At 44.5% G+C, this 27,660-nt stretch overlaps 1 protein-coding gene across 1 annotated transcript in view; it reads right to left on the reverse strand.

Annotated features, from left to right (window-relative positions):
- Nucleotides 1–1,572: 1,572 nt before the first annotated feature.
- The window catches only part of LOC139055948 (ubiquitin-protein ligase E3B), a 90,949-nt gene continuing 64,861 nt past the window's right edge, over nt 1,573–27,660 (reverse strand). Inside the window, exons 21-28 of the mRNA XM_070533628.1 lie at nt 27,302–27,400; nt 26,760–26,867; nt 24,560–24,697; nt 16,410–16,534; nt 15,312–15,494; nt 12,342–12,453; nt 10,414–10,506; nt 1,573–10,028 (exon numbers count right to left, since the gene is read on the reverse strand). Of these exons, the coding sequence (XP_070389729.1) occupies nt 9,837–10,028; nt 10,414–10,506; nt 12,342–12,453; nt 15,312–15,494; nt 16,410–16,534; nt 24,560–24,697; nt 26,760–26,867; nt 27,302–27,400 (1,050 nt within the window). The 3' untranslated portion in view covers nt 1,573–9,836. The remainder of the gene's footprint in view (nt 10,029–10,413; nt 10,507–12,341; nt 12,454–15,311; nt 15,495–16,409; nt 16,535–24,559; nt 24,698–26,759; nt 26,868–27,301; nt 27,401–27,660) is intronic.

Here is a 27,660-nt window from a genome sequence, read left to right on the forward strand (position 1 = left end):
ACGTCACCGACTGCTGGCCACTTCACGAGACCAAGGGCCAACTCAGAAATAGCTTAAGATACGGCTCAATGTTTATTAAAGTTTATCACCACCACCTGCAGGCTTGGGAAGTGACCGCAACAAGACAAAGATGTTGCGCGCCTAATTTGCAGTATTATGCCGCATGTGGCGATTGCTTAGAAATTCGTATACTATACACCGCGCGGCGCAGGATAGCGTTTCTATAATCGGGAAACAAATTACTGCGGAAGTACGCGTGAACCTAGTGACGGGGCTCGCTCGCCACGGGAAGGCGAGGGAACGGACGCGTGCTCCCGGGCAAGAGAGCTGTGGAGAGGGGACGGAGGGATGAGTCGCTCGTGAGTCGCTCGCTGGCTGCCCAGCGGTGCCAGCCCAGTGGCCGAGAATTGATGGCGGATATTCTCCATCCGCAGGCGAGCGCTCCGTCGAACGTGGAACGACGGTCCAGGACGTCATATCGAGCTAGTGCGGTCTGGAACTTCCAAGGCGGCGTCGCCACGCGTCTTTCGTTTTTTACGTCTTTTCTGGCTCACTTGCCTGACTCGCCGGCAAGAGTGGCTCGTATTGTTGATTGGTATTCTAGCGTGGTATTGCAGCTTGTTACAATGTTTCAGCTTCCTTTAAAGGTTTTTTTTTTTTTGCTCGTTCCTTGTTCAAAAAAATTACCGACGATTACGTTACTTCCTAATGCGAAATTTGAGCGCAGCAAATAAGCTGTTTCACCTTTTCGATAGATTGAGGCAAAGAAATCGAGCAACACATGTATGCGCTATCACAGAATTTTTTTTTATTTTTCACACGTATTCCTTTAACAAAGACTCCACTAACAGTTCTTGACAGTCATGAAGAGATACCCTCGCTTCCGCAGCGCTAAGAACCAGGTCTAGCCGTGGGAAGGCGGTCACGTATTCGTCGACGTGCCGGGGCCTACGTGAAATAACCGGCGCGTCGGCAACTGAAGAGCACCCTATCCGCCACACAAGAACAGGGGGGGGGGGGGGGGACCCTTTCTTCCTCTTTCTGCATGGCGGCGACGGTGTTCTATGCAGTCACGTTATCTTGACTCTAGCGGCGTCAGCGGCATCCAGCGGTATCAGTCGGTCGCTGCTAGCGCTGGGGGGATGAAAGGGGGGCGGAGCTGGTTACGAGGCCGACGACAACGCCGACGACGACGCGAAACCCAGGAACGGACGCCAAAGAGCTGCGCTCTAAAATGAGCTGCGATTTGGCACCCTTGCCTATCATCAAATATTTCCGATTATATCACCACACCCCAATGTTTAATATGATTTAATATAGCATTGACAATAGCATGTGCCTCATACATGCTTCACACACACATGACTACATTTGGTTTTGCAAACACTAATAAAAACTAAAAAGAGGAAGCAGCATTTTAATTAATTTGCATGTAGGGTAAATTTTTGACAGCATTAGGGAAATGGTCCGAAATGTTGTAAGGTCTTGAATGTCACGAAGGTTTTTTTTTTTCTGAATGGACTGTATGTAATGCATACAATGACGATAACCAATAAAGCTTCACACAAAGAATTGCAAGTTTGTGAAAGCAAAGACTGCGAACTTTTATTTACAGCTGTACAGCACAAAACCTTTAATGAAAGCCACAGAGGTAAACAAACTACACTATAAATCTTTTGGGCTGGCTGATATGTCTGACTTTCAACCCTGCGGGCATCCCCTACGTGCAAGTAAAAGCAGAGCGAAAACCAATCTAGGCACAAGTGCAGACAGCCTAAACAATGCCAAGTGCATTTTACAGCAATCATATGTACAGTTGCAATCACTTTCATAAATACTGCTTTACACAATGTTGCAACACCAGCAAAAGTTTCTACAATACATATACATTCCTTCATAAAACAATCCCCTTTGCAATATGACACCACTATACAGAGGAAAAACAAAAGTAGTCATTGTGTATTTCATTATACATCACACCATGCCTGTAAGAACCTTTGATGCAAATGAAGTATGCAGCAAAAGCATACAATTATACCAATGGAAAGCATACATTTATAGCACAATGTGCGAGTTACTTTAGTTACATTTGGTACAAGCATCAAGCATTCTCAAACTCGATGCCGTATGCTAGCAGTACAGCCGGTGTCGAGTGCATAGGACAAAGCTAAATTTCGGAATTTTGCAAGCACACAACTACACATGCTGGCATCGAGGCTGTGTATGCATATGTTGATATTTTTAACATGCCGACAGTACATCAGCATTAATCTAGAAGGGCCACATAAAGCATATGTTGATATTTTTAACATGCCGACAGCACATCAGCATTAATCTAGAAGGGCCACATAAAGCAAGAACCTTTTGAAGCAAGGACAAAAGTGCTTGCCTGTCGCATTAGCTGCATGCACGCAATGGAATAAGACACCTATTATATGTACACAAATTGCACGTGAACAAAACAATGGCATCTAGGAACTACAAAGCAACATGCAAAACAGCAGCATCCTCATAATTCTGATATGGGAACGTCAAGACAAAAAAAATATGTGAACACTTGTGTGACGTTTCCATCCGGATCTAGCTCAAGCTATCAGTTCCAAGGGCTCCGAGTGTTTCTGCCTCTACTAGTAATATGTCAGTGCCATTAACACCATCATGCGAACATCAAATGGTCTGGCCACAGGAAGGTCAAAGCATATATAGGAAGGTTTGCACAATAACAGAATCCCTAAGCATTGCAAGCATGTTGCTTGTGTATTCTTTACGGGAGGCGAAATCTCGAGCTTAACTTCAAGCTCACGAATGATTTGCCGAGCATGAAATCAGGCATGACATTGTTTCGTCACTGCTCGTGAACCGATGAGCTGTGTACTAGCAATATTAAGTCGCCTTCGCCATACACAGATCTCCGGCAAAAATTATTGCAAGTTCAATGGCACAACCTATGTTGGAACTGGCATCAGCGTTGTTGCCATACTCAGCAAGTGGTGCCTCGCACCACATTTGCTTGTACCAGCCATGGCTAGGGTTGAGAACCCTAGCCATGGCTAGGGTTGTCAATCATCCTACATTTTGCAGGACTGACCTGGATTTCACTAAACAGTTCCCAAGTCTCAATTTAAGCGTTTTAGGGCAACTGTGTCTTTCACACAAGTTCTGCAATTTTGTGACCTGCATTCACACTACACGCAGTAGCCTCTTACAGCTCATAACACAACGCCAAGTCTTTCATTTTTATTTTGCCATTTGGTCTGCATCACCTCGCTTTTTAAAATATTCTTAACTGTGATAGTTTGTTCTGCGGTTCGTCCAATGGATGTACAATTCATACCATGACTTATAGACATGCTCAACGTGCTGGCAATCTACTCGGGCATGTCTTACATAAAAGGTGCGTCTGAAAAGCAGCAGGCATCGAAAGAAAGTGTAGGAACAAAAGGAAAGAACGCAAAAATAAGATACTTCTTTTTTTTTTTTTGCAACAACTCCAGTTACACTGACTTTGAAGGGCAAGGAATTGGTAGCTCTAGCCATTAAAAAAATCTATTGTCAGATATAAATTGAACCATGAGAATCACTGGCATCACTAAATGGAGACATGTTCCTTGTGCATGTGGCCTGCTTACTGTACAACTAATCCAGCTGTAGTCGTGCAGCATAGTCTCGTATTCTTGCCAAGGACTGCCACTCATTATGCAACGCCATCTGTAGCTAAGAGTGCATTGAGGTAAAGAAAATATCTTGTCAGTCAAGAAGGCGCCACTTGTATTGTGCAGCTTTCTGCCAATTTTCTTTGCAAGTTTATATCATACGACAACACACTGTAATGCTGTACAACACACAGGTGCTGTAGTGATCTTTCCATGATTACACAGATGTCTTCGAAAATGTTGAGTGCTTCCAGCAAGTGGACACAAATATTAAAGATATCTGCGAGTGAAGCATGAAAGTATGAAATGATAGTGTTTAGAAAATCACATGTATATATTAATCCTGCTACTGATTAATGCCCTTTTCTTAAACTGGCCACTGATAAAGAAAGGATGAAATGAGATAAGATTGCTCTCAATGCTCAATGCGTCTTCCCTGGAGTAATGCAGCACTTTCAAAGGAAGCACCCATGTGCTTGGCTTGGCTGCAAAAGCTTGCTAGAGGAGGATCGCACTATGTTTAATACAAAATGCAAGCATACATCACTGGGTAGAGGTTCTTAGCTGACTCAGGTACTATGCATTCAGAATGGTTTAAAGCAGACAGCACTGTACGAAGCCCCGATGCTAAGTGAATAGCTGCCTTTTGCAGCAGCCTTGTCAAACAAGATTAACTGGTCAGAGTGCTTGCAATGCATTAGTGGCAGAGCTGTGCAAATGGCAATTTGTGAAAGTGAATTAAATGCCAGTTGAATAGATGGTGTCCAAATCCATGCCCCCCCTGTGATGGCACTATCTCGGTGCAAAACCCCAATCTCAAAAGCTATGCTTTTCCTGGCAGCATGTGGCAGAAGTGATTTCAGGAGCCGGAAACATGTCAATGCCGCCACGTTTTAGATACCGCACATACTGGTGAAAGTAAAAGCAAACCGAACACTCAATACAAGCATTATTTTTTACACCGAATACAAATCTAAGCTCATATCCTAGTATTTAGAATGTTAGCAAGGCTTTGTCATTAAAACGAACAACATGAAGCTCTAAAATCACTGAGGCTGTGTAACAACAAATACTTCAGTGGTTTGGTAACATAAGGAAGACTGCTGGAAGCAGATGGGGTCATGCATTATCTGGATGAAGTTTAACACGACAACCTCGCAAGCTGGTTGGCACCAGTGTTAACCGCAGAGACTAAATAGGAAATGTGTGTCTGCAGCGACAGCGAAACGACAAGCAGAGATATTTTTTTCTCTCTGGTTAGAATAGTTGATTTGATTGATTCATGGAGTTTAACGTGTGGAAACAACACTGGGTATATGACAGATGCTTTAGTGAAGGGCGGGCTCTGCATTGATTCTGACCATTTGGGTTTCTTCAGCGTGCCCCTAAATACAAGCACATTGCTGTTCTCGCCTTTCGCCCCCCTCGAAATGCAGCCGCCGTAGGAGGGAATTGGATCTGTGACCTCCTCAGCAGCACAATGCGTTCGCAGTGGGTGGTTGGTTGGAACAGTTGTGACCATTAGTGACACTCTTGTGTCACAGATCAACCAATGCTGTGCACACACACAACTCCAATTTATTGCAGACAGACCACACAGGTTTGCTGCCTGTGAATAGCACCAGACAGGGCAGTGTGCTAGCCGGAAATGTCTACATTCCGGAGTGATGCAGCATACTCTATTAGGTTCGACTTATTGTGTTAGTTGTTCAATGTAGCTTGGATGGGAGTTGTGAAATTTGTTTTAGTTTCACGTTTGAACCTGTACACTTGATGTGAAGTATTCCAATATTACTAAAAGAATACAGTCAACGCCTGATCTTTCGAACTCTCTAAGGGCCGCGAAAACGTCCAAAAAATGGGGCAGTCCGAACAAATGAATGCAGGCCTTTTACTACCCCCAATACCTCAAATTGCCACAAGCATGATCGAAATAGCTCTAAAGGCCTGCCAGTGCATTAGCTGGCGTGTCGGTGCTCGTACTGTGATAGGAGACAGCAGGTGCAAGCATGTATAATTAAGGAATACGTACTGTATCCCGTGAGAATTGCCTCTCCCCTCATATGCTTCACTGCGCAATACTACTGTATCAGGCCGAAGCCGACTTTTGGGAACTGACATTATGCAACGTGCCGTGCTTTCCATTCTTCGAAACCATTGGCGAGGATTACAAAGGCGTAGTCAGTGCCATTGCTAACAGCGGCCAATTGTTTCAATGAAAAACACGGCACCGAAGAGCAAGCTTGGTAGCGAACGTCAAAGAAGCCAGGTCTAGCGTTGCCGCGGTGGTATCAACGGCTACCAGCGGATCTGCATGCGAGGGTGCCGGTTTGAGGCGGCGAGATAGATGATCGAAATGGCTGCGGTGGTGGCTCCGATTAATGCCGTTCCGGAGCTGCGGTCATGACAAAAAGTCCGGAAAATCGGATGGCGAAGGATTTTTGCGTCCTAAATTTCGAATGTTCTTATACACCGACTGTGCAGGGTACAATGGTGGTGCCGCGATGGGTCTGAATTATCGGGCAGTCCGAAAAATCGGACGCCCGGGAAATCAGTCATCGACTGTTTTCAAATTTGTGAATACTGATTATTCAACTCGAGGACCGACTCAAGTCGGGTATACTCCGTTTGTTAATAGGTTTTGAACAAACGAATGCCTTTAATTAACAAGCTGTTCCAGAACTTCTACAGTTGGCATAACAAACACTGGAAAACAGCGAGGATGTGATACGCCACGCATGTAGGCCTACAAATCTTTTCCTTCACCTACTGATGACCAAGCGCTACGACTCGTGACAATGAACAGTTAGGCACCTACATCCTTGAAGGGGCCATGAAGCAAAACTTGTCCACTATTTCCTGCATTTCAAGCTCCTGCCCCATTTTTGTCACTTCTGCTATACCAAGTTACTCCTATTACATTGCTAAAGAAACCAGCACTGGCTGGTTTCCTTCTATGGGGACATCAGGGTGCTGGCATAAAAAGATAATAAAGACAAGTGACTATGCATGACCCGTTCGGCTATGTTGTCACTTATTGTGCTTGTAAAATCGTGCTCGAGTGCAGCCTTATTGCTGTACCATAACTTTGTGGGTCAGCTGACTCAAGCGCAGAGCAGTACAACAGACTAGGGCCAGTTATGGTGATCGTGGAGCAACTGCACTATGTCGATGCATTCTAATAACGAGGGGAGGGAAAGCCTCAGGAATATGAAGGCATCAGGCCCGACTAAAGGCGCTTCTGGACCCTTTTAAACATTGTGAACAAGTCCACAGCTCACATGCTTTGCCTGCAAAAAGCCACTTTGTGCACTATCGTGATCACCTGTGACCGACGCTTGTATAGTACAGTTGCGCTTTCTCCTGTTAGCTATAAAACTCCGCAATATAAAAGAAACAAGGCTGCAATATCTATACACTACGACTTCACAGTTTTCACTGTCTGTACTGTCACTGCTACGGCCAACTACACTTGCCCAGAATGTGCTACACAATCACAGCTTACTTTCAGATTTGCCCCAGCAGAACATGGGGATGTGTCACAACAGGCCAGTTTTCAAAACAGTTCATGTAAAAGAAAAATAATTAGTGTGGGCATTCTGGTCGCTAACATGAACTTTAGCGATACAGCCGAAGCACAAAGTGAGCACGTTGTGCACTATTCACAGTACTAACACAGTAGGAACAAGCTTAATTTCTTGAAAAACTGTGCAGAGAGCATGGACACAAGACCAATGGAAAGGACAACACATATCAACTGAGGTATAACACATGGAAAAGAACAAAAGCACAAAAACTTCCTTTGCATGCTCTAGCAAAGGCAGGGCCGACCTGTCAATCATGGGCACACATGTTCAACCTCAAGGCAGTGCTACACTAGAGCATGCACAAATATTCTTAAGCCTTCGTTCTTTCCTGCCACAGTGCGACATAGTTGATAGCATCTATTTTGTCAGTGTTCCTCTTGTTTTAACAGTGCCCCTCCCCCCCCCCGGCCCCAACCTAGTGCATTGCACACAATGGAAGATGGCTTGCTTCCTCCCTGCCTTCCTCCTTTGTGCATGCTAGAACAAGCTACCATCCTCCGCTCACCCTTGCATGCTTTCACTCGTACTCGCAGCATATGCAGCACGGCCACAGTGTTATTGCACTTGGACTTTATATGAAACATCACGGCGATTGCAACGCCGACAACAACGACCGAAATGCGCCTGGAGTGTCCATATAAATTGATATAGCTATAAAATAATCTTGAAGCCTATGCTTTTGCGGGCTGCATGCGTCGGAAGTGAGTGCAGAGCCGGAAACAAGCCATGGCCAGTATGTTTTGTTCATCACCTATTACGAGTATCCCAGCTAACAGGTCTTTAAATAAAAAGGTAAGACATAAAAGCACAGGAAATGGGCACATTTCTGGTGATAAGAAAACAAGGAAAAATTCAGTAGCTATTTAATGGCAAATGCGAGAGGAATGCGTCAACATTAGGTCACACATCTTTGACGTCCTGAATCCATTATTTAAACTGCGTTCACCAAATTACAAAGTGTTCTTCAGGTGCCCACTCGGCACACGTCATGTCCCTTCAAGGAGCAAAGTGCACGTGACGATGGGCCGGAGCAGACCACCATCAGCTGCACTATATATAATAAAGCCAACAGGCAGTGAAGCGAAAAAAGCACAGGGTTAATTAGCTTTGTCTGAGATTGAAACGCCGAAAATAATGAAGAAAAACGAAATGAAAGTTGATGAAAAGATAACTTATCACTGGTGGTGACCGAATCCACAACCTTCGCTTTACACATGCAATGCAGTACCAATTGCGTAATGTGAAGGTTGTGGGTTCGGCTTGTGCTTCTTCAAACATTCTGGTATGGCTGTCAACATGCTTTAATTACATTGTTTTCGGGCCATTGCACCGGCGCCCTTCCTGACTGTAAACCAGTCCGGCTAAAATCAAGATTTTACATCATTCCCTACAGTTAAAATTGACGACAGAGCACGGCACTTGTCAATTCACAGAAACTGACACTTTTTTTTCTCGTTTCATAGTCATGCTATTTTGCGACGACTGGCGCAGTCAAAGTCAATAGTGGTTCACTTTGAATAAGAGGCTAACAATGGTTGCGAGTGAGAGAAAATGAAGCCAGGGCGGAGAGGTTCTGACATGGTCTACCAGAGAAGAATGCAATTCATACTCTACTGCGTTTGCACAACCCATTTCAAACAAGGGACGAAGCCTATTCACTCTACAAGCTTAGACACTTCTTAACTGCAAGGATATCTGGCTCAGTATTGAATACAAAGGACTACACTCATTTCCTCTGTGTAAAACAATGAAGGTTGGGAGAATCCATTCCTTCTTTGAAACTGATGTGACGAGTATGGCACTTCTGCTGCTCCAACCCTAGCAACCATGACAACTCGGGTTTATGAAAGAAAAAAATGTGACATACATGTATCAAGAGGAAGTGAATAGCATCCATGAATGTGCAAGTAAAAAGTCAGGTTCATTCAACTCAATGGTCAAATGACCAAACAGGCGAGATTGAAAGAAAGGTGAAATATGCGAGAGATTCTGAAGAAGCAGATGGGAAGACATGCCGAGAATAAGAAAAAAGAAACTTGCTTGGCCTGCCCTTTCCTGCCACTGTCAGTCACCGATGTGGTTAAAAAGATGAAAGGAAGACTTAAAAAAAAAATGTTTATCGCACTTCAATTCACACTTAACAATAAAATGCACGTCTCGTGCTTTCGAAGGCCCGAAATAGGAATGGCTTCAGGCACAACAGCAGCCCGAACAGCATGCAAGAGTCTGCTACACTCAAAGGCAGTTAGCCTCATCAAAATTAGAGCAAGCTGCCAAAGCATGCAGGTGGATCGGCAGAAGAGGAAGACTAGCTGTGTGCTCCTAGCACCCAAAACGAAACTGGCTTCGTTCAGCCCAAAGGGCAGGTCATGCTGGTGCACCTTTGGAAGAGCCAAAACGGAGCAGATTTCGTAACAGCATGCCAAGGGCTAATGGCACTCCCTTCAAACACCCAAAAAGGGAGCACACTTGGCCAACAGCACAGGACGTGTGGTGTGCTGCTCCCTTCAAGCACCCGGAATAACCAGACCTGGCGGTCGCCTTGCAGTGTGCGACAAAAAAATGGGAGAAACATGGGGAGGGGGCTGAGGGTCCCTCAGGAGAGCTCGAACCCCGTGTTGCTCGTGATGGCGTAGCGAAGCTTGTCTCGAAGCGTGCTCTTGCGCTGATAGTTGGGGAGCTTGAGCAGGTTGAAGCAGGTCGACGAAGTAGGAAGTCGGTTGACGGGGTCCTTCTTCCGTATGGTGAAGAAGCCTCGGATGACGCTCCCGATAGTGTCTCCTGTGTCCTGCAGAGTGCGCCACAAAATGCAAGGCTGAGATATAACAGTCAGGGCTGCAGAAAGCGGGGTGGTTGCAACTCCAAACTTTGATCATACGATAGACACCTGAAAGGCTCAGCTGTTATGCTACAGCCAAAAAATGCCAACAGATGGTAATAAGTTCATCTGTAAGTGCTGAATCATCTTTTAATGTTTTTAGAACAAAAATACAGGTTGCTGAACAGCTATTGCCGTAAAGTGAAACATGGCAAGGAAATGCTGTGAAGAGCATTCTTGAGGATAAGAAATGGTGAGGACAACTAAAGTTAAAACTTATGCACTTTGCAAGGAAAGCAGTTCGGATTAGCCTTAGAAACACTTTAGCGCAATTACCAACCAACAGGTACCGTACCTGGTCATCGCTGACCTCAACGCAACGAATAGAAAATGGCGGCTCCAAGTGGGCAAAACCCAGAAGGGGAGGCTTCGAGCAACTCGTCACAAACTGCGTTGGGGAGGAAAAACAGGAACAAAAAGAAAAGGATCAGACTGCATCTTGGATGTAAGGCAACAAGTGGTAACTTCAGCCTCAATACAATCTTTTTCATATGAGGTGCAAGTTTACAATACCGGCACTGCTCTCCTTCTCGACAAATAGGTTAGCTTAGTTTAGGTATGGTTAGAGCAGCATAGCATTCGTGTCTCACGGTTAAACGTTGATGTGCTTTACCTGGAGCTCTTTCTCTTAACATCAAACCTCGTTACAACAAAGTTGCATCCAACATGAAAATGTGAAACCTGAGACCTGCACCCCGCTGGTTTTTTTGTCTAAGGCATATACTCCCTTCAGATTCAATGTCTTGTTTAAAAGCATCCATTGAAACACTGTCGTTTTGGTTTCGTAGGCATTAAATATTTACAATGCTGCAAGTTCCCCATCAGGAGAAGCGCACTTGCAGGGGTGCAGTGCAGCATTTTATATGTCAAATGTGGCGGCGAACAGGAGTTCTATACAAGCGTACCACATTGCTATACTGTAGCATGGGACATCCAGCGGGATACTACAACTGTTCGACATAGACGATAATTAGCAATTTCCGAGTTTGATATAGTATCCGGGACTGACTGTAGTAACATGACCCTTTACAGTGCTCAAATACGTTAAAAGGGCCCTGAAACACTAAATGAACATAATAAGAAAACAATGCCGATCTGTCTTAGAGGCTGCTATGGAGATGTGACCTAAGTATCACTGCACTGCATGCCGAAAGGAATTTACAGCCACATGCAAAAAGAAAAAGAAAATACACTTGCTCTTGCTTCCACAATGACATCACATAGCATCATCGAAAGAAGCTGGCCCACCAAAGCAATTGGCTGATTTCGTGAGTGCAAGAGCATTCTCAGTAATGCATAATTGCTCGCCTTGAGTTAAGTAAATGAAAAATATGCTCATCTGCGATTTCGAAAAGACAGAAAGATAATTTCATAATTGCAGTGCACGAGGCTGATCTGCTGCACATGGCCTCCGAGATGGCAGCGGTGTGCCGTAGGCTACGGCGACCACCACAGGGTGCCGCAATGAGCCCTTTCGCCACTCCGACACTCGACTTGCAGCCAGGGCTCTGCAATCTTGGCCTCTATGCAGCATAGCTTCCAGCGCGCCAGTGGATACGAAAACAGGGCATTGGCGCGATAACTTCATTTACAGTTGAAGTATTCGTAATATTTTTGTGGCATGAGATTCGCAAGATGGTGTCCTTTAATAGTGAGGCCATTCCAAGATTAGTTAGAAAAGTGTTCCAGGTCCCCTTTAATGCATATGTTACCCGTTTGTTTACGAAACGTTACTAAGTTACCAAAAAAATCAATGCGCTACTGCTAACACCCGTACTTGTAACAGGTTACTCCCAACATTGAATTTCAGTGGTGCTCAATGAAGTACCTGAAGGAAGGTGAGCAAGTATATTGCCATACATGAACAAGACTATTGCACGAGCTGTGTACAGCAGTCTTGTTTTTGCATCTTTCAAGCCAACTTTCATTCCCATCGTGATGATTTTCGTCCATGACAGTATTTCGCCTACGCCAAAGCCATAATCACGAAACTACCTTAAGATTACACACCATGTTGTTTTTGGCAGTGGTTGTGATTCCGAGGTGTTTTCTTGGTAAACGTGCAATTGAAGTCGCAGTGCCACAAGTGGCAATTATTTATTTTTTCTTTGTGCCAGAGAAGTGCAGCTAAACTTTGAGTAAGAATAATTTATCATTATTCACTAATTTAGTGTTCACTCAAGAAAGTTCTCCCATACCTAAAGCGTGGACAGGTGATCTCACCTTAAGAAAGAGGTGGTGTTCCTCCGAGGTGAAGTCACGCTCGAGGATGTCCCAGAGCCAGTTGACCAACCGGTGGTTGTTGTGAAAGCCCCCAAAGTACTTGGTGTGCCTCCTAGGACGTGGAATGCCAGGCAAGAAGAAAGCAAGGGATCACAAAGAAGACCATACCAATGCATCGTGCGTATAAGCAAGGCTCACTCTGTCGCACAAATCGGGCAGCATGAACTCGGGCGCCACACACACTTTCTCCCTACTTTGATGAAAGAGCGTGTTTCATTTAGTGGCACGCCACGAAATACTGAATAATTCACTCAGTGGAGTAACGTGGCACACTATGTCAACAGAGCACAAGCAATTGGAGCAAACAATAAGTTGCTCAAACTGCACTCTTACAACTGCTGTAGAAACTTTTTGTCATTCGCTGCTGTGGCTACTCTTTTCGGCTGCTGAGCACGAGGTTGCAGGTTCGATTCCCGGCCACGGTGGGAGCATTCGGATGGGGGCGGAATGCAAACATTCTTGTGGGCTTAGGTTTATGTTCACCTCAGGCGGTCAAAATTAATCTGGAGCACCCAACCTTGTATTAAAAAGGCCCTGAAGCACCCCTCAAGGGCTGCTGTCGGGTCTCACTAATTTCGACTAGTTTTGAACACTCCATTAGCTGTGAACGACGCGAAACTTAGTCAGACCGCAAACATGCTTGTGAGTACATGCTCACTATTGGCCTCTCCTGATTAGACACCTTGGCAGGCTTTGCTTTGTAATTATTTACCTATTGATAGCACTTCAAAATGCACAAATTGCACGCAGCTACTATCCATCGGTCAAGCTGGTGAAAGACAAAGCCAGTCCGCACCACATAGCACAGCCAGACAAGTACGCATGAGCACGAGCGCACACTCTAGCCCTGTCGTGTAAAAAGCAAGCACTGCAGTCGCGTGTAGCTGTGGTCTGCTACATAGCGCAGATACCACAGCCGCCACGGGGTGCCGCAACGAGTCCACTGGCTGAGCGCAATGTGGCTCGCTGAGGACAACCGCGTTTGGCGCGTTTTGTGCGTCGTAGGTGCCAAAATCAGAAATAGTGGCGTCTACGTGAACATCCAAAACCAAAGTTGAACTGCGCGCCATGGCGATGTTCAGTAGGCGGAGCGTTGTGGCCACACCCCGCTCTGTCATAGCCTTCGCAGCGCAAATCAGTGAAGGGGAAGCACCATGAACGCTTTGTTTGAATGCCAATAACTATGCTTCTGCTGAACGCACTGAAAGACCTTTTGAGGGCAAAGTGCTTCTGAAATAGTCTAATTCAACTTCAAATGTATTTCTCAACTTCAATAAAATTGGTTCAAGGACACTTTAACGTTCTGTAAAACATGACAAATGTGTCTGGCATATTAGTGGTTACCTCTTTACAAATCAATTTTTTTTCCAACAAGATGTTTTCAGATGTGCTTTTTATGAAGTAGTTAGTAATAAAATGCTGTCGCTACCACATTTTCCAGGCAATTCTCTCTTTTTTCATAGTGCAAAAAACTGTACTTAAAGGCGTGCCACCGCGAAAATGTGGAGTAATGCCCACCAAGCGCTGCCCATCATTATGATGAGCGTTATTATTACTTCTCGCATATGCTAATGATACAAGCTTGTTAAGCCAGCTACAGCCCATCCCGAATATCCCCTTACTCCCAGTACACCTTCAGCCATCTTCTTTGATAAGTTAGATCAATCAATCTACACTAAGTACTTCACAGACACAAGAAACAATGGACACAATGGCTGGAGCTCACAACATTGCACTATAGTCCTGTGTCGGTCTGTCTCTTGCATGTGTTACACATTTAGTACAAGTAGTAGGCATGCACGATAACCAATTCGCCCACGATCATTGCTTATGCTTTTTATCAGCCTCACTCCACATTGATGCAGTGCGACCCCTCATCTCTGAGGTCACATCATCAGCATGGTGGTTTTGTTCTCTACGCAGCATCAGATGGTGCTGTGCTACATTTCTCTGCTTTTGCCATAGGCACTGCTCAGCTATGACATACAAAAGAATCTGCTCAATAGCCACTCCGTTAAGAACAAGGGGGAAGAAAAAACGAAGGAGGTTTCAAAAGTTTGAAGGAAAGTGCAAGCACCTTTTGAGAGATATTGCCCGCATCCAGCTGCTCACAAGAATAATGTCCGACTGAAATGTTCATGACAATATTGCCTAGCGATTTAGGCAGATCATATGGGCCCTTTTAATGCTTACACATACAGGTGCCAAAGGCTTCCCAGTTTTGCCCTCTGGAACAGCCTGCCAAATTTAGTGTGTAACAAAGAGTGTACAAGCAATTACCCTGCAAACATTTGTGACCCTCAAGCTGGCACCACTTTTGCTATGCAGTTAAACATTTTTGATAAATAAATTTTACTCAGAAAGGCAAGAAAGGCAAGAGTCTGGTTTCTCATAATTGAGCATAGTAATAAGGACATGTACAGCTGACCACAAAAGTTCATGGACCACAGATCTGAGAGAAAACTGAATATCTCTGCAACCTCGTATTTGCATTTCCAGCTTCTACTAATATATATGCAAACAACACTGTGACGTACAGTGTTAATGGCTGTTGTTACAGGCTGCTTGGAAATACATGTTTTCAGAGATCTCAGGATGCGTAAGTTATGTGGTTGAATGTACCTGTAGTTGACTGCGGGACAAAATACATTCCTTTTTCTTGGCACACTTGAGTGCCCAAATAACTCTGGTGAAAGTTTTCCGGGGTCACATAGACACTGCTGCTACAGCATGAAATAAAAGGGTTTATGGCATATTAAAAAGCATCGCAAGGCTCCTTTGACTCTGCCGATGCCCTGAAACCCACCCATAGCGCTGCACAAGGGAGTCTGTGATGCATCCATGGAGGAAAACCACTGCCTTAGCGATTGACCTAACTACAACTCTGTGGGGGCAGGCTAATCTTGCTACCTGAGATCCTGCAGGTCGACAGGGGTGTTGTCACCCGCTATGAGTCGCTGCAGCTCGGGCGTTGAGAACATCGTCAGCCACTCTGGATTCACGAGGGCCCTGAAACCCCGCAGGAAGGCTGCTGTCTGCTCCTGGATCTGGGAGTGCATCCGGAAGTGGGCCATCAGGTGCATGTAGCTGATCCTGTGTGACGACAGCAGAGGCCACACGTTGTTCCAAGGCTGGCAGTAACCACATCTCAGCAGCATAGGCAAGTGTAAAAGAAGCTTCTACCCATGGCCCTGTCTGCGCAGTTAGACACGACAACCTGAAGAGCTGCATTGGGAGCCCCTCCAATAGTGCAATGCATTGTTTCACTCATTGCTAATGACTATTTTACCTGTTGCTGTTTGCAGGTTATCTCTCTCATACATGACATGATTTCTGCAGCTAGAACTGCATGAACGTGTCTGTGGAATCGATGATGAAAAGGTGTTTAATCAGTCTGCACGAATGATGTGAACAATGTTGTACATCTTCAAATCCGCACGAGCACTAGCGATTTCTCTCGAATGTATGGTGATTCGTGTACTGCACCAACTTAAGTCACGAGAGTAGATTCAATGTATGTCGGGTGTTCAACCTCTGCCATTGTGACCAACTGTTTTCTGTGCATAAGCTCGCTCAATAAAGAACCAAATTCTTTATTCACCTTCTTGCTAGTGATTTTGCTTTTTCACTGTCACAGCAACATGACAATGCGCAAGACATACAGTGCAACACTGGTGGTACCAATCTCTTTCGCTCATGCCGAGGACAAGAAAAAAAATTAGTCACAAGTTGCCACTTAAAGGTCTTTGCCTGTGTGCTCTCATTCTTAGCCACAGGTTATGCAGCACAACTTATTCTGAACTGAAAAAGAACAATAATGGGAACAGCTAAGCAATTCCCTCTACCGTGTTGAGATGTAACACCATCAAACCCTCCTGGCACAGGTTCTGCATGCGCTGTTGGTACCAAGAGAGTGCGATGGTGGCCGCAGCATCTCTTCCACTGTCGTGCCTCGAGTGTCCCTATTCCTGCCATCCCAATAATAGATGAAGGGCAACGGGCACTTGCTTGTTCTCGTTTGTGACTGGTATGGCCTTGCCGCCTGGTACCAGCTCGTGGGTGACCAGCTTGCCCATGCAGTCCTCGTTGAGAGAGAAGGTCAGGTCCAGGTCCTGCACGTCCCCTTCGTAGTGCTGCATACAGGCGAGGGTATCAAAAAGAGCAGTGTTATCAGTACCATACGAGATGCTTGCTTGCTTTTTTTTTTGCTGCACCAAGTTTTTAAAAAGTGCCTGCACCAGATAGCACAATTCCAACCCCTGATCTAAATTACTCGTTGAGGAGGCCATTACTTCTATCAGTAATCAATGTGAGAAATTTATTAATTAACATAATTACACAATTTAATTAGTTACCTTATGGCACATATTTCTATTTACGCATTGTAGCAGGTGAATTCTCAAGTCCTATCCACTCAATTCCCAGGATGGCACCAGTTTCAAGATATTAATTTTCAATTTCTCCGACGAAACACGCTGGCCACTTTTGTTTTTCGATGCTTAAAACAGCATTTATTTTAAAGAGTGAGTCGAACAACAGTACATTTTTACCGGAAGTTCGACAGCACATATCTCAAAACCGGTGCCATCTTCATAATTCGTTCCAAGTCAACATGCCTTGTAAACTCACTAGCTACACTTCGTAGATTGAAAGATGTGCCATAAAGTAATTAATTAAAAAGCGAATTAGTGTAATTATGAGAATTATTCAAATAGCCATTTTTATTCCTCCCAGCAGTAATAGCCGCCTCATCAGGTAACTGAGCTCAAGAGTTAGAATTGTGCAATCTGCCGCAGGCAATTTTAATTTTTTTTATTTGGTGCAGCTAAAAAACAAAGCCTAGAAGAAGTGATCAGACCAGCTTTCCCTGTCAAAAGCCATTGTTGTCTCTTGAAATGTAATGATTCAACTAAATAGTGATGGACAGGATTGGAACAGACATTGCTTTTATCCGACATTGCTGCACTTGCAAGGCTGCCAACTGTGTGTATAAATTCAGTTTGATAAAGTGGGTACAACAGCATTCACATTACACAGTTGCCAACTGGCTTTGCATACTTGGCTACACAGTAGAACCTCGATGATACAATCCTGTTAGGTTGGATTTCCCGGCACCAACATTCGTGATCGAGAACAAAGAAAATGACCTAATACCCAACCCAAATGACCCAAACTGTGATCGTATGATATGTTTCCCAGCCGCTATAGCCCATGTAAACAAGAAAAGGTACGAGGCTTGTGCAATCGAGAACATCAACCACCTTCCATGGCAACTTCCCCGCAATACTCGCCTGCCTGCCTCATGTGAAAACTAAGGTGCGCACTAAGTTTCTTATTCTGGCACTAGCGAATCTCCCCCTGGCTCATTGCACACTGCATTCACAGCTAGTGATGCCAACACTATTACGATAAGCATCTTATCTGTTTCACAGTGCCTGGGCCGTTGGAAGCATACTGCATGCTTTTAATAAACGATAACTCAAAGATGCCTCCGTTCCCTACTGCAGGAGCCACGAAGTGAGCGTCATGTATCACTCTGGTGGCATCGCAGGCATCGTACTCTGGTGTTGGCACCAGTTTGATTTCGTTTGGGTTTTCTGCCGCAGTCTAAAACACTACGAAATAGGAAAACAACAACGTGCGCCTTGGGTTGCTTGGGCCCTACCAGCATGACGCGCGTCAGCATCAATTCACACCGAGTAGGCAGATCAAAACTTCCCATCAAACTTCTCCATTTGAAGAAGCTGCTGATTGAGGCCGAATTCAAGGAGTGCAAACATTAAGCTTGCTGAAGTCGTATAAGAATGACAACATGCGTCTCGAGCTGCTCGAGACCCACCAGCGTCTCATGAACAATTCAAACACTTCGCTTTATGCAGATGTCAACTGTCGAGTCTGTCAATTTTTTTTATTGACTTCTGATCGTAAGTTTTCTCAGCTAGCATGTTTCTCCTTGCATTTCTCCCCCAAGAAAACATAGGAAAGAGGTTCTGCTGTATATAGCAATAGAGACACTACAGCCATTACTATAGTTCAGAGGGGAATAAAGTGTGCCTTGTTAGTACAGTTCACTGATTATTTCGGCCTTGACAGGTAAAACTAAATTGATCAAATTGTCAGGCAGCTTGAACTAAACAAGAGGAACAAGAAAAGTGGAAACACCACTCATTCATTTGGAGGCATTTGCCCAATTCTAACATGCCACAAATCGAACACGAAACCACTTTCTAAGTATTCAAAGTAAAAAAAAAATACAATGTAAACATGGCATCAGAGCTCCTAAACAAAGTAAAAAAGATAATGTACGCATCCTTCTTTAGCAAAAAAAAATGAGCATGCCTCCGATTGTGGCAATAGGAAAAAAAGAAGCAACCAGCGAAATTTATTTTCACAGAATTGAAGTTTATTTACACTCAATGTCTCTTGTAATCACTCTTGGGCAACACGTTATTGTTGTCTACGAACCACAACATGTTTTCCATACGGTCCCTTATGCAGTGTGCACTGGATATTTTGCTAGTCCATCCTGCGGTGCATGCAATTCTCCTGACTGCCAAGAACACAGTGACGCTATTTGTTGTCGCTAGCTTAGTATGCAAAACACCTTATCTTTTGAATGTGCTTTCATAATTGAAGACTGGAAGCAGTGCGACGCCATCGTCAAGCATTCTAAGCCACTCTAGTCACACTACATGTAGGACTACTACTGGCGCCATCTTGTGAGGACAATGGCAATGGTGCTGGTTATGCTAGCTCTGCTAGTAGGCTGTTTTGAGTGTCACAAGCATGGTTTCGGTTTCATATCTGACTGCACTGCGCAGGGAACTTTCGAACCTTTTTTTCTTGTAAGAAAATAGATGCGCATTGGAATCAAGACGACTATAATCACTTATTGTGAGCTACCATTTTCACTTAAACACCTTCCCGGGGCCAGTCAAAAATAGGTGTTTTCAGCAGCGGTTAATGTGTGTGACATACTGACTGTCCCCTAAGCTCAGCCAAACGGATGCTGCCATTAAAGGGATCACTGTCGGGGTAACCATTGGAGCCAGATACGTGCACACTTACCGTTCTTGAGCTAATCGAATCAAATACACCCGAACCTCGTTATAACAAAACAGGACATAACGAAACAGTGGATATGACAAGGTAAACTACATTCTCCTTTAAATCCCCATAGAGATCCATGAATTTGAAACCTCGTTTTAACGAACTGAAGTTGTTTTGCCAATGGATATAACAAACTAAATTCACCTCCGAAACGAAAAAATACCCAACCGTTGTGCACCGAGTACATCGCTTCCTGTGGAGTTCAGCACTCGTATGTCGCGGCATTTCAAAACTTCCGCATACCCACATTGAGTACATCGTCGAGCAACGCTGCTCTTTCTCACTGCCGTGTGTAGCTGCGCACCTGTGCGCAAGCTGCAGATAATTATCGCACTTCTCCACTGGCCTCTCTCTCTCTCTTGCAAATGTCTGGCTGCACATGTCGCGCCACGCTGCACGGCGATGCAAAAGGTTAGTGCATTTCATCCTGTGTGGCGAGCTGGGCATGGTCTCCGAGAGCTTGCGCAAGTTGCACTATGCTGCACGGCTATGTGCGGATGTGCAAAAGATGAGTGCATTAACTTCTTTCTCTATGGCACTGTGTGTAAACAGCCACAGCTGGGCCTAGCCTCGGAGACCTCGCCCCGCAATCTCGTGGGTCCTGCCCAGGCCGTGCATACGCTTCTCCCTCTCCCTGCGGTGCGCCGCGCGAACTGGCAGTTGGGCGTGGCCTCCGAGATCGCCTTACTATCGGTGCGATCTCAGAGGCCACGAGCTGGCCGAGCCAAGCTGGCACGGCAAAGTTTGCTTGCCTCCTCGATCGCGCAGCGGAGCGCTGTGTTGCGTGCCACATGCTGCTCGACCACGACGAGCCATCACAAGGGAACAGAAGGCAGCTCTCTAAAGGTTGTCGCGTCAGGTGCTGTCACGCACACATACCCAAGATTCTTTTCTTGTTTTATTCAAATTTCATCGCATGCATGGCCGTACAGCAGTTCCGCAGGCTGCAAAGCCGTTCTGCAATTTCCACGTTTATGATTGCGCACCCCAATTGGCCATATATTGCAGTAAATGGCAATAATGGATATAACGAAGTAATTTCGGCTCCCCCTTCGAATTCGTTAAAACAAGCTTCGAATGTATAAATAAAAAATAGTGCTAGCATTGAATTGAATAGTAAATACTTTTTTTTATCAATGAACAGCCGCTTTCACAATGAATACAAAAATGTGTTCACCTTCTAGTATTTAAATTCTTAGGAAATTTCTCTCATTATTTATGTCAGATTTCTGTCACATCATGAATCATTGTTTAATAAAAGCACTAATGGAGCAATAAGACCAAAAATTTGGCACTTTCACCTAAAGGGCGAAGCATTACCTGCAATATCTAGGTTTAGTGTTGTGCTTGAACTTCTCAGATGGTGGTAGCTATAACTGCATGCAGGTATGACTAATGGACATATTTAAATATGCGGGTGCGGCAAAATTTTTCGCTTTCTTAAAGGCTTTAATGCCCCATGCAGAGCCTGTAATGACATCGCACAGGTGCCACAACGCTTCTTGTAAAGAGCCCCACCAGTAACAGACAGTTGCATAAACAGTTGCCAACCGTTTATTCGGACCTCACAGGGACTGCCGAAATGTCCGAGTAAACAGATGTCCGAAAAAGCAGATTGAGAAAAAAAAAATCCTTAATTTCCACGCACTTATTTGGGTTCAGTAGTAGGCTTGAAGAAATCGTGAATGCGCCGTTGCACGCTGTTCCGTTTACGCGCAATCAGATAAGTCAATCCGCATGTGACGGCAACGTAGTACATGGTGCGTCATCTTCCAACTCTGAGTCATCGTGCGGCGGTGCAGCAGAGACCTGATGAATCATCTCGCCATCGTCGAGTTCTGCACATGTCAGTACAGAAGTGTCAGCATCTGTGAAACTGTCAAATGAGGCGGTGTCCGGAATCGCAATGCAACTGCTGCGCAGGTCTCGGCAGAACAATTTTCGTCGTCAGTAGGGAGCACATCAGAAGGCGACAAATCCTAGGCCTCCCGACAGCCACTTGCCGGCATTCCCCAGTGCAGTCTGCATGGGCACTGTTGGCGCCATTAGATACTCGACGCGATGTATCCGTATGCCGCGTTGGATCACCGCAATCTTGACACAGCACACAAAGCAAACATCACCATGCCATCACGCCGACACCAGTCTCACAAACGAAAAATGTGGCCCACTCGCAGCATCGTGCACGAAGAACGAAACAAATCGGCTGCTGGATTGTCTTGACATGGCTTACTAAGCCAAGACTGGAACTGCTGTAGCACAAACCAGGTAGAAACGATGATGATGAGCGGGGAAGTGCAGTAGCACCACTTCATGGGGCAGCAAGGAGGCTCTGTTCAAAACAAAAATAGCGTTCAGCAAGTCGAACCATGCACCGGTCAAAGTCGGTGCATGATGCTCTCGATCAAGTTGGCTCAAGGAGTGTCCAAAAAATCCGACGAGAGGTTGCAAGGTGTTCGAACTTTCGGCAGTTGTTATACATTATGGTCTATGGGGAGAATGGCGGTGCCGCAAAGCAGACCGAATAATAGAGCATGTCCGAATTTTTGGAGTCCGAAAAATCAGTCGGCGACTGTATGTCATGGATAAGCATATAGCATACATATACCGTATTTACTGTATTCTAACGCGCCCTCGAATGTAATGTGCATCTGTTTCCCATGACTAAAAAAAAAGGCAAGGAAAAAAAATGTCCTCGATTGTAACGCGCACCCGTTTGCCATGACCTGAAAAAAGAAAGTATCCTTTATAGTACTGCGTAACTCATTCTTTCATACAGCAATACAACTTCCTCTCATTTGGAAAAACAAACATTTGTTCCCAATGCACTAAAGTTGCGATCAATAAAAAGAATGTCGCAGTTTCGCCAGAAAGGCGAAGCATCGATTGCAAAAGCAAATTAGGAACCATCAATAAGAAAAGTAAGAATGGTAGTTTTCTCGGCTGTACATTCGCTTACAAACTAAATTAACAAGCATGGTGTCACACGCACACAAGCAAACATGAACACAACTCACTCAATAGAGAGTTTCAGATTAGGGGGGCACAAGCATAGGGGCCCCAAGCCCTAATGGGCCCTGATGCTTGCATCCCCCTAATCTAAAACTCCTTAATGACTGCGGAAACTCATTATCAAAACGTTGGAGACAGGAAGTGCGGTAGCAAGAGCGGTAGTGAGCAAATTGACCTTTGTGCAGCCTCTTGCTTCAACGCGAACTAAACGACGAGAACACGGCATGGTACGCCTAGATGCATAGACTGTCTCCATTGCAGATCGCTTTCAAGATAGGGGCCACACGACTGCGCAATATGTAGCATCCGCCAGAGTAGAATGCCTCTCCTGTTTGCATCAGTCTCGCATGCAAGTTTCGGGAACTCCAAAGGCCGTGATGCGGCCCGATTTCTGTCCGTTTCTGCACACGTGATCACTTTCACTTTAATTGAGGCATTGTGATGAACCCAGCATGTCTTCGCAGTCACCACTTCCACACTAGTAGAGCAAATGCAGAAAATGGGATGACGGACGGTGGTCTAACATAAGCCAGCACTTCCCTGGCACTGCCTAAGCACACGTACTACAGCACATGGAGAAAGCTACAGCAGCTAGGCTTGAAGCGCGTTCAAGGTGGCCATTTTGAAATGCCCATAGTGATATGATAACGCACATTTAGGGTTATACTAGATTCTAATGTGCACGAAATTTTTTGACCCGTTTTATCAAAAAGAAAGGGCGTGTTAGATTTGATAAATACGGTACCTAAATATATACGGAGCATCGTGGCAATGTTGACGCCGACAGCGAAAATTCATCTGGAGTGTCCATGTAATAACTATCAGAATGATAAGCAGCCTGTTCGCATATGAAGGACTCTTCGAAGGGTGCAAGGACTTCTTGAAGGGTGGCTGTATAGCCAGTAAAGTCTGGCTCCCTGAGCGACGTAGCCTGCTGTACCACATAAGGTCTCATGTGTCATGCCTATACAGGGTGTTTCAGGGAACACTTTCAAAATTTTTAAGTTTCCTTTGGCAGGTGGCATAATTCTGGTCGATGAGCTGGTCTACTCGAAGAGGCAGATATTACAAAAAGATTACAGAAGTAATTACATAAATTACAATAATTACATGATTACATAATTGTGTAATTACATTTGTGATTACATAATTACAAAAGTACATAATATAATTCACAGAAATCCATTAATTTGTTTTTTATCTGATTACTATATGGTAAATATTGCACTTTATAAATTGTAGCCGGTGAGACTGCAAGGTATATCGACCTGAAAAGAAAGGATGACACCATTTACAAGATATGCGCCCCCAAACTTGCAGTAAAAATGCATTGTCGTTCCACTTCATTTCTTAACAAAACGTCGTTTCATGCATTGAAGCACAAAAGTAACTGGAACGCCAATGCATTTCTCTGCGAAGGTCGGGAATGAATATCTCGAAACTGGTTTAATCCAGAGAATTCATTTCAAGTGGATCCACCTTGCAAACTCCCTAGCTGGAATTTGTAAACTGCAATAAGTGCCATAAAGGAATTAGTTAAAAACCTAATTAGTAAATTTGTGTTAATTATTCGATTATGCATTAGATTTTTTGACCAAGTAATGTCTGCTTCTTCGAGTAGACCAGCTTATGGACTAGAATTGTGCTATCTGCCACAGGCAATTCTTGAAAAATTTTTGAGTGTTCACTGAAATAGCTGTTATTACGCCGGCAGGGATAAAATTGATCCCACTTTAGCTCCACTTTTATGTTTAATAAAGCATACGATTCACATTTTAAAATATTCTAAAACCATTTAAAAAATATTCATACCTAGGAATACTGACTATTCAGTTCGTTATCTAAAAGTTTTGAATACTAATCACACAGCCCTAGCTGAATGGCTTGGGTGAAAATCTGACCCCAATAAAATGTTTTCAGTGCACACACGGATGAGAGAGAAACATAGAGGCAAACACGGCTGAACGAGCAGCTGCTGTTGACTCTTGCCTGGATCTCTCTGGAGGCATATTGTGCATGCGGAATGCATTTGGTACCTTGACGCAAGTGAGGCTCCGGTAGAGGTCTGCATCGAGTGAGGGCAACTCGTCAATGGAGCTGTACAGGGCACTGTGCTGGTGGCCAAGCAGTTGACTCAGGAAGAAGGAAGCAAATGGCACGTCCACCACTATGCCCTGGGCAAAAGAAAGGAACATGATTGACTGACTGATTGATCGACTGATCAGTTGACTGATTGGTTGATCAACTGATTGATTGACTGATTGATTGATCGATCGATTGATTGATCGATTGATCGATCGATCGATTGATTGATTTCAGCCTCTCAAAGTGACACGGGTTATGGAAGACCCTGCAGTGGAGAGTGCCAGATTTACTCTGACCACCTGACATGCTTTCATGTGTGCCCAATAACTGGTGCGTAAACATCAAACCTGTGACACTGGGCTCAAAGGCACAACGTCAGAGCCACTGAGACAAAGCAGCTGCAGGCGTCTTCGTTTTCGAGTAACATGCTGTTTACATGCCAAGAATAAAATTGCCACGCTTCCTATACAGCATCCAGCCTATGTGTACACAATGGGTTGCTTCCACTACATCATTTGTCATTTTTTACAAAGGACAGCATAAAAACGCGGTTACACGATACAGTTGACTTCAGTTAATTCGACTTTGACGGGAATGACGAAATTAATCGAATTATCTGGTGAGTCAAATTAAACAAGATGCAGAAAAATAAAATGCCAGAACCACACTGCTGATTCATTCGGCAGCATTTGCCCTGTTCTAACATGCGCCCGAATGAAACACGCGCCCACTTTTTATGTGCACGAAGTAGAAAACGAACGTAGAAGGGACATTAACGCTCCTAAACGACATAAAAATCAAACGCCCACCCGAGATTTTGGCTAGAAAAACTGCTGCACAATGGCGGTTGGTTTCATAAAGCCAGCCTCCCCACACAATTTCTTTTATTTTTTAAAGTCAGCTCCGCCGTGATACAGCTGTGTTATACAGTAAAGCATACGACAATTGCGAAGGCAGTTTTAGTTTCCAGTTCGACTGCACCGTGCAGGAAATTTCCGGCCTAATTCCTATTTAAAAAGAGAAATGCGTGCGTTAGAACAAGGTAAATACCGCAGTACAGCACTGTGAGCTATGGTTATTGCTTGAAAATTTTCCTATGGCGGGCTGAAAATAGGCATTTTTGACGAGAGATGCGTGTTCAACACATTCACTGTCTCCTTAGCTCCGCCAAGACGGGCGCGGCCACTAAAGGGATTGCCATCAGGGTCCCTATAGGGGTCAGGCACCTGTATGCTGACTGTTCCAAGTTCAAATCATCCAGCAAAGGGCAAATTTACCTACGAAAATGCATGGGTGCTGGCCGGGACCCTCGGTCAGGATTGAATTAACCAAAAAATCTAATTAAACAATTAAACTGTCAGTAAATCAATTCAAATCAAAAAATCAATTAAACTGTCAATATAAAAACCGTAACAACTCGACGCACACGCCATGGCCATGAATTTGCACTAACCCCAGTCTTTGCCCGATCAAAATCTTTCAAATTCAGTTATTTTCCTAGAACTGTGGAAGATTAGAATTCATTGCCGTCTGATATTTTTGGTTCCAATAGTTTTCTCGCTGAATTGGAGTGTCACCTTCTACCTTACGCTTTCTTTTTCCTTTTTTTTTCTTTCTTGCTTTTTGCTGTCTGTTTTGTACATTCATGTTGGATGTAACCCACACCTGCTTGGGCCACCACATTGGCCTGCAGTATTTTGAAATAAATAAATACATAAACAGAGCCAAATTAACAGAAGTCTACTGTACTGTAGTGAGCTTGTGACAGCAGTAGTCAACCTTCTCCCGCAACACAAAGTGCACTTGCACAAATCCAGAGAGCTAAAGAGAAGAGACCTTTGCAAGAAGCGCGTGCTGGACTAATATGGAGAACCAACCCAAAGAAATGCAGCATTCACTCTTGAACGAATGAAAAACAACACAGATAATTTGGCACACCATCCCCTTGTCTTGTGGTATTGTCCTGCACAATCCTTTCTTACCTCACCTGGCAGATATGATGACACCCGAGACATTGTCGGATGCACCTAGCACAAAAAAAAAAGATGCCTGTCTGGACAGTATTGCTGTGATTGATTTGTGTGGCATTATTTTCACAAATGATGGCGGGTGCATAAACTCTTATGAAAAAGGCTGGTTGTATCGACTCACCTCATAGACAGCTTTTCCGAGCATCTTGCCCACAAATTCAAATAGAGACAAGTGGTTCTCGTGGATGTATGACGTGGGCGATGGGTATAGCCGCTGCTCAGAGGTGGCCTGCATGTCAAAGCCACAGACAGACTGTTACAACTGAGGGGTTGTGCATGGGAGGTGGGGGTGTGCAAGCATGGAAAAAAGAAAAAATGCACACAGCCCTAACTACAGCATTGCACACTTTAAATGTCACAGGGGCTGCAAAATACTGTAAAAAGGCGCAAGTTCAGCCTGTATTTGCTTCAGTAATAATAGACCTTTTCCTGCCAAATGAATTAAAAAAGATTGAAAGAATTGATCAGCCTAAACTGGTTGTCCTTTTGTGTCCCATTAACATCCCAGAGTGGTGCATGGGATATGGGGTGTAATGGCTCTGGCTTCGTTTCCACCACCTGCAATTCTTCAACATGAGCCCGCAGTGTAGTTCAAAGGCATTGTTGCATCACGCTCCCATTGGAATTCCACAGAGAATTGAAGAGAGACAATGCTGCACTCACCCTGAATAGATTGAGGGAAGGGTCGAAGACCCTCTTGATAGTCTCCTCCAGAAACTCCTTGAACACACCGTCCTGATCAATGCCTGCTTCATCTAGCCCCTGCGGTGCAATGCACATAACAGCGTATTGTTGAAAGAAATAAAAATAATAAGTGAAGACAACGCACCAAGTAATATCGCATTGTGACAGCTTCAGGCAAGTGTATTTACTACTATCAGCATAAAATACAAATGAAAACTAGTAAAGGAATGAATGCAATGCACTCTTGCATTCACGAGTTTGCTTGCATTTGTAACAGTTCAATAATTCAGGCTCTAAAATATACATCAAGGATTACACTATGCTTAGAAACTGGCTAG

Source organism: Dermacentor albipictus, chromosome 2 (genome assembly GCF_038994185.2).
Source record: "Dermacentor albipictus isolate Rhodes 1998 colony chromosome 2, USDA_Dalb.pri_finalv2, whole genome shotgun sequence".
Lineage (NCBI taxonomy): Eukaryota > Metazoa > Arthropoda > Arachnida > Ixodida > Ixodidae > Dermacentor > Dermacentor albipictus.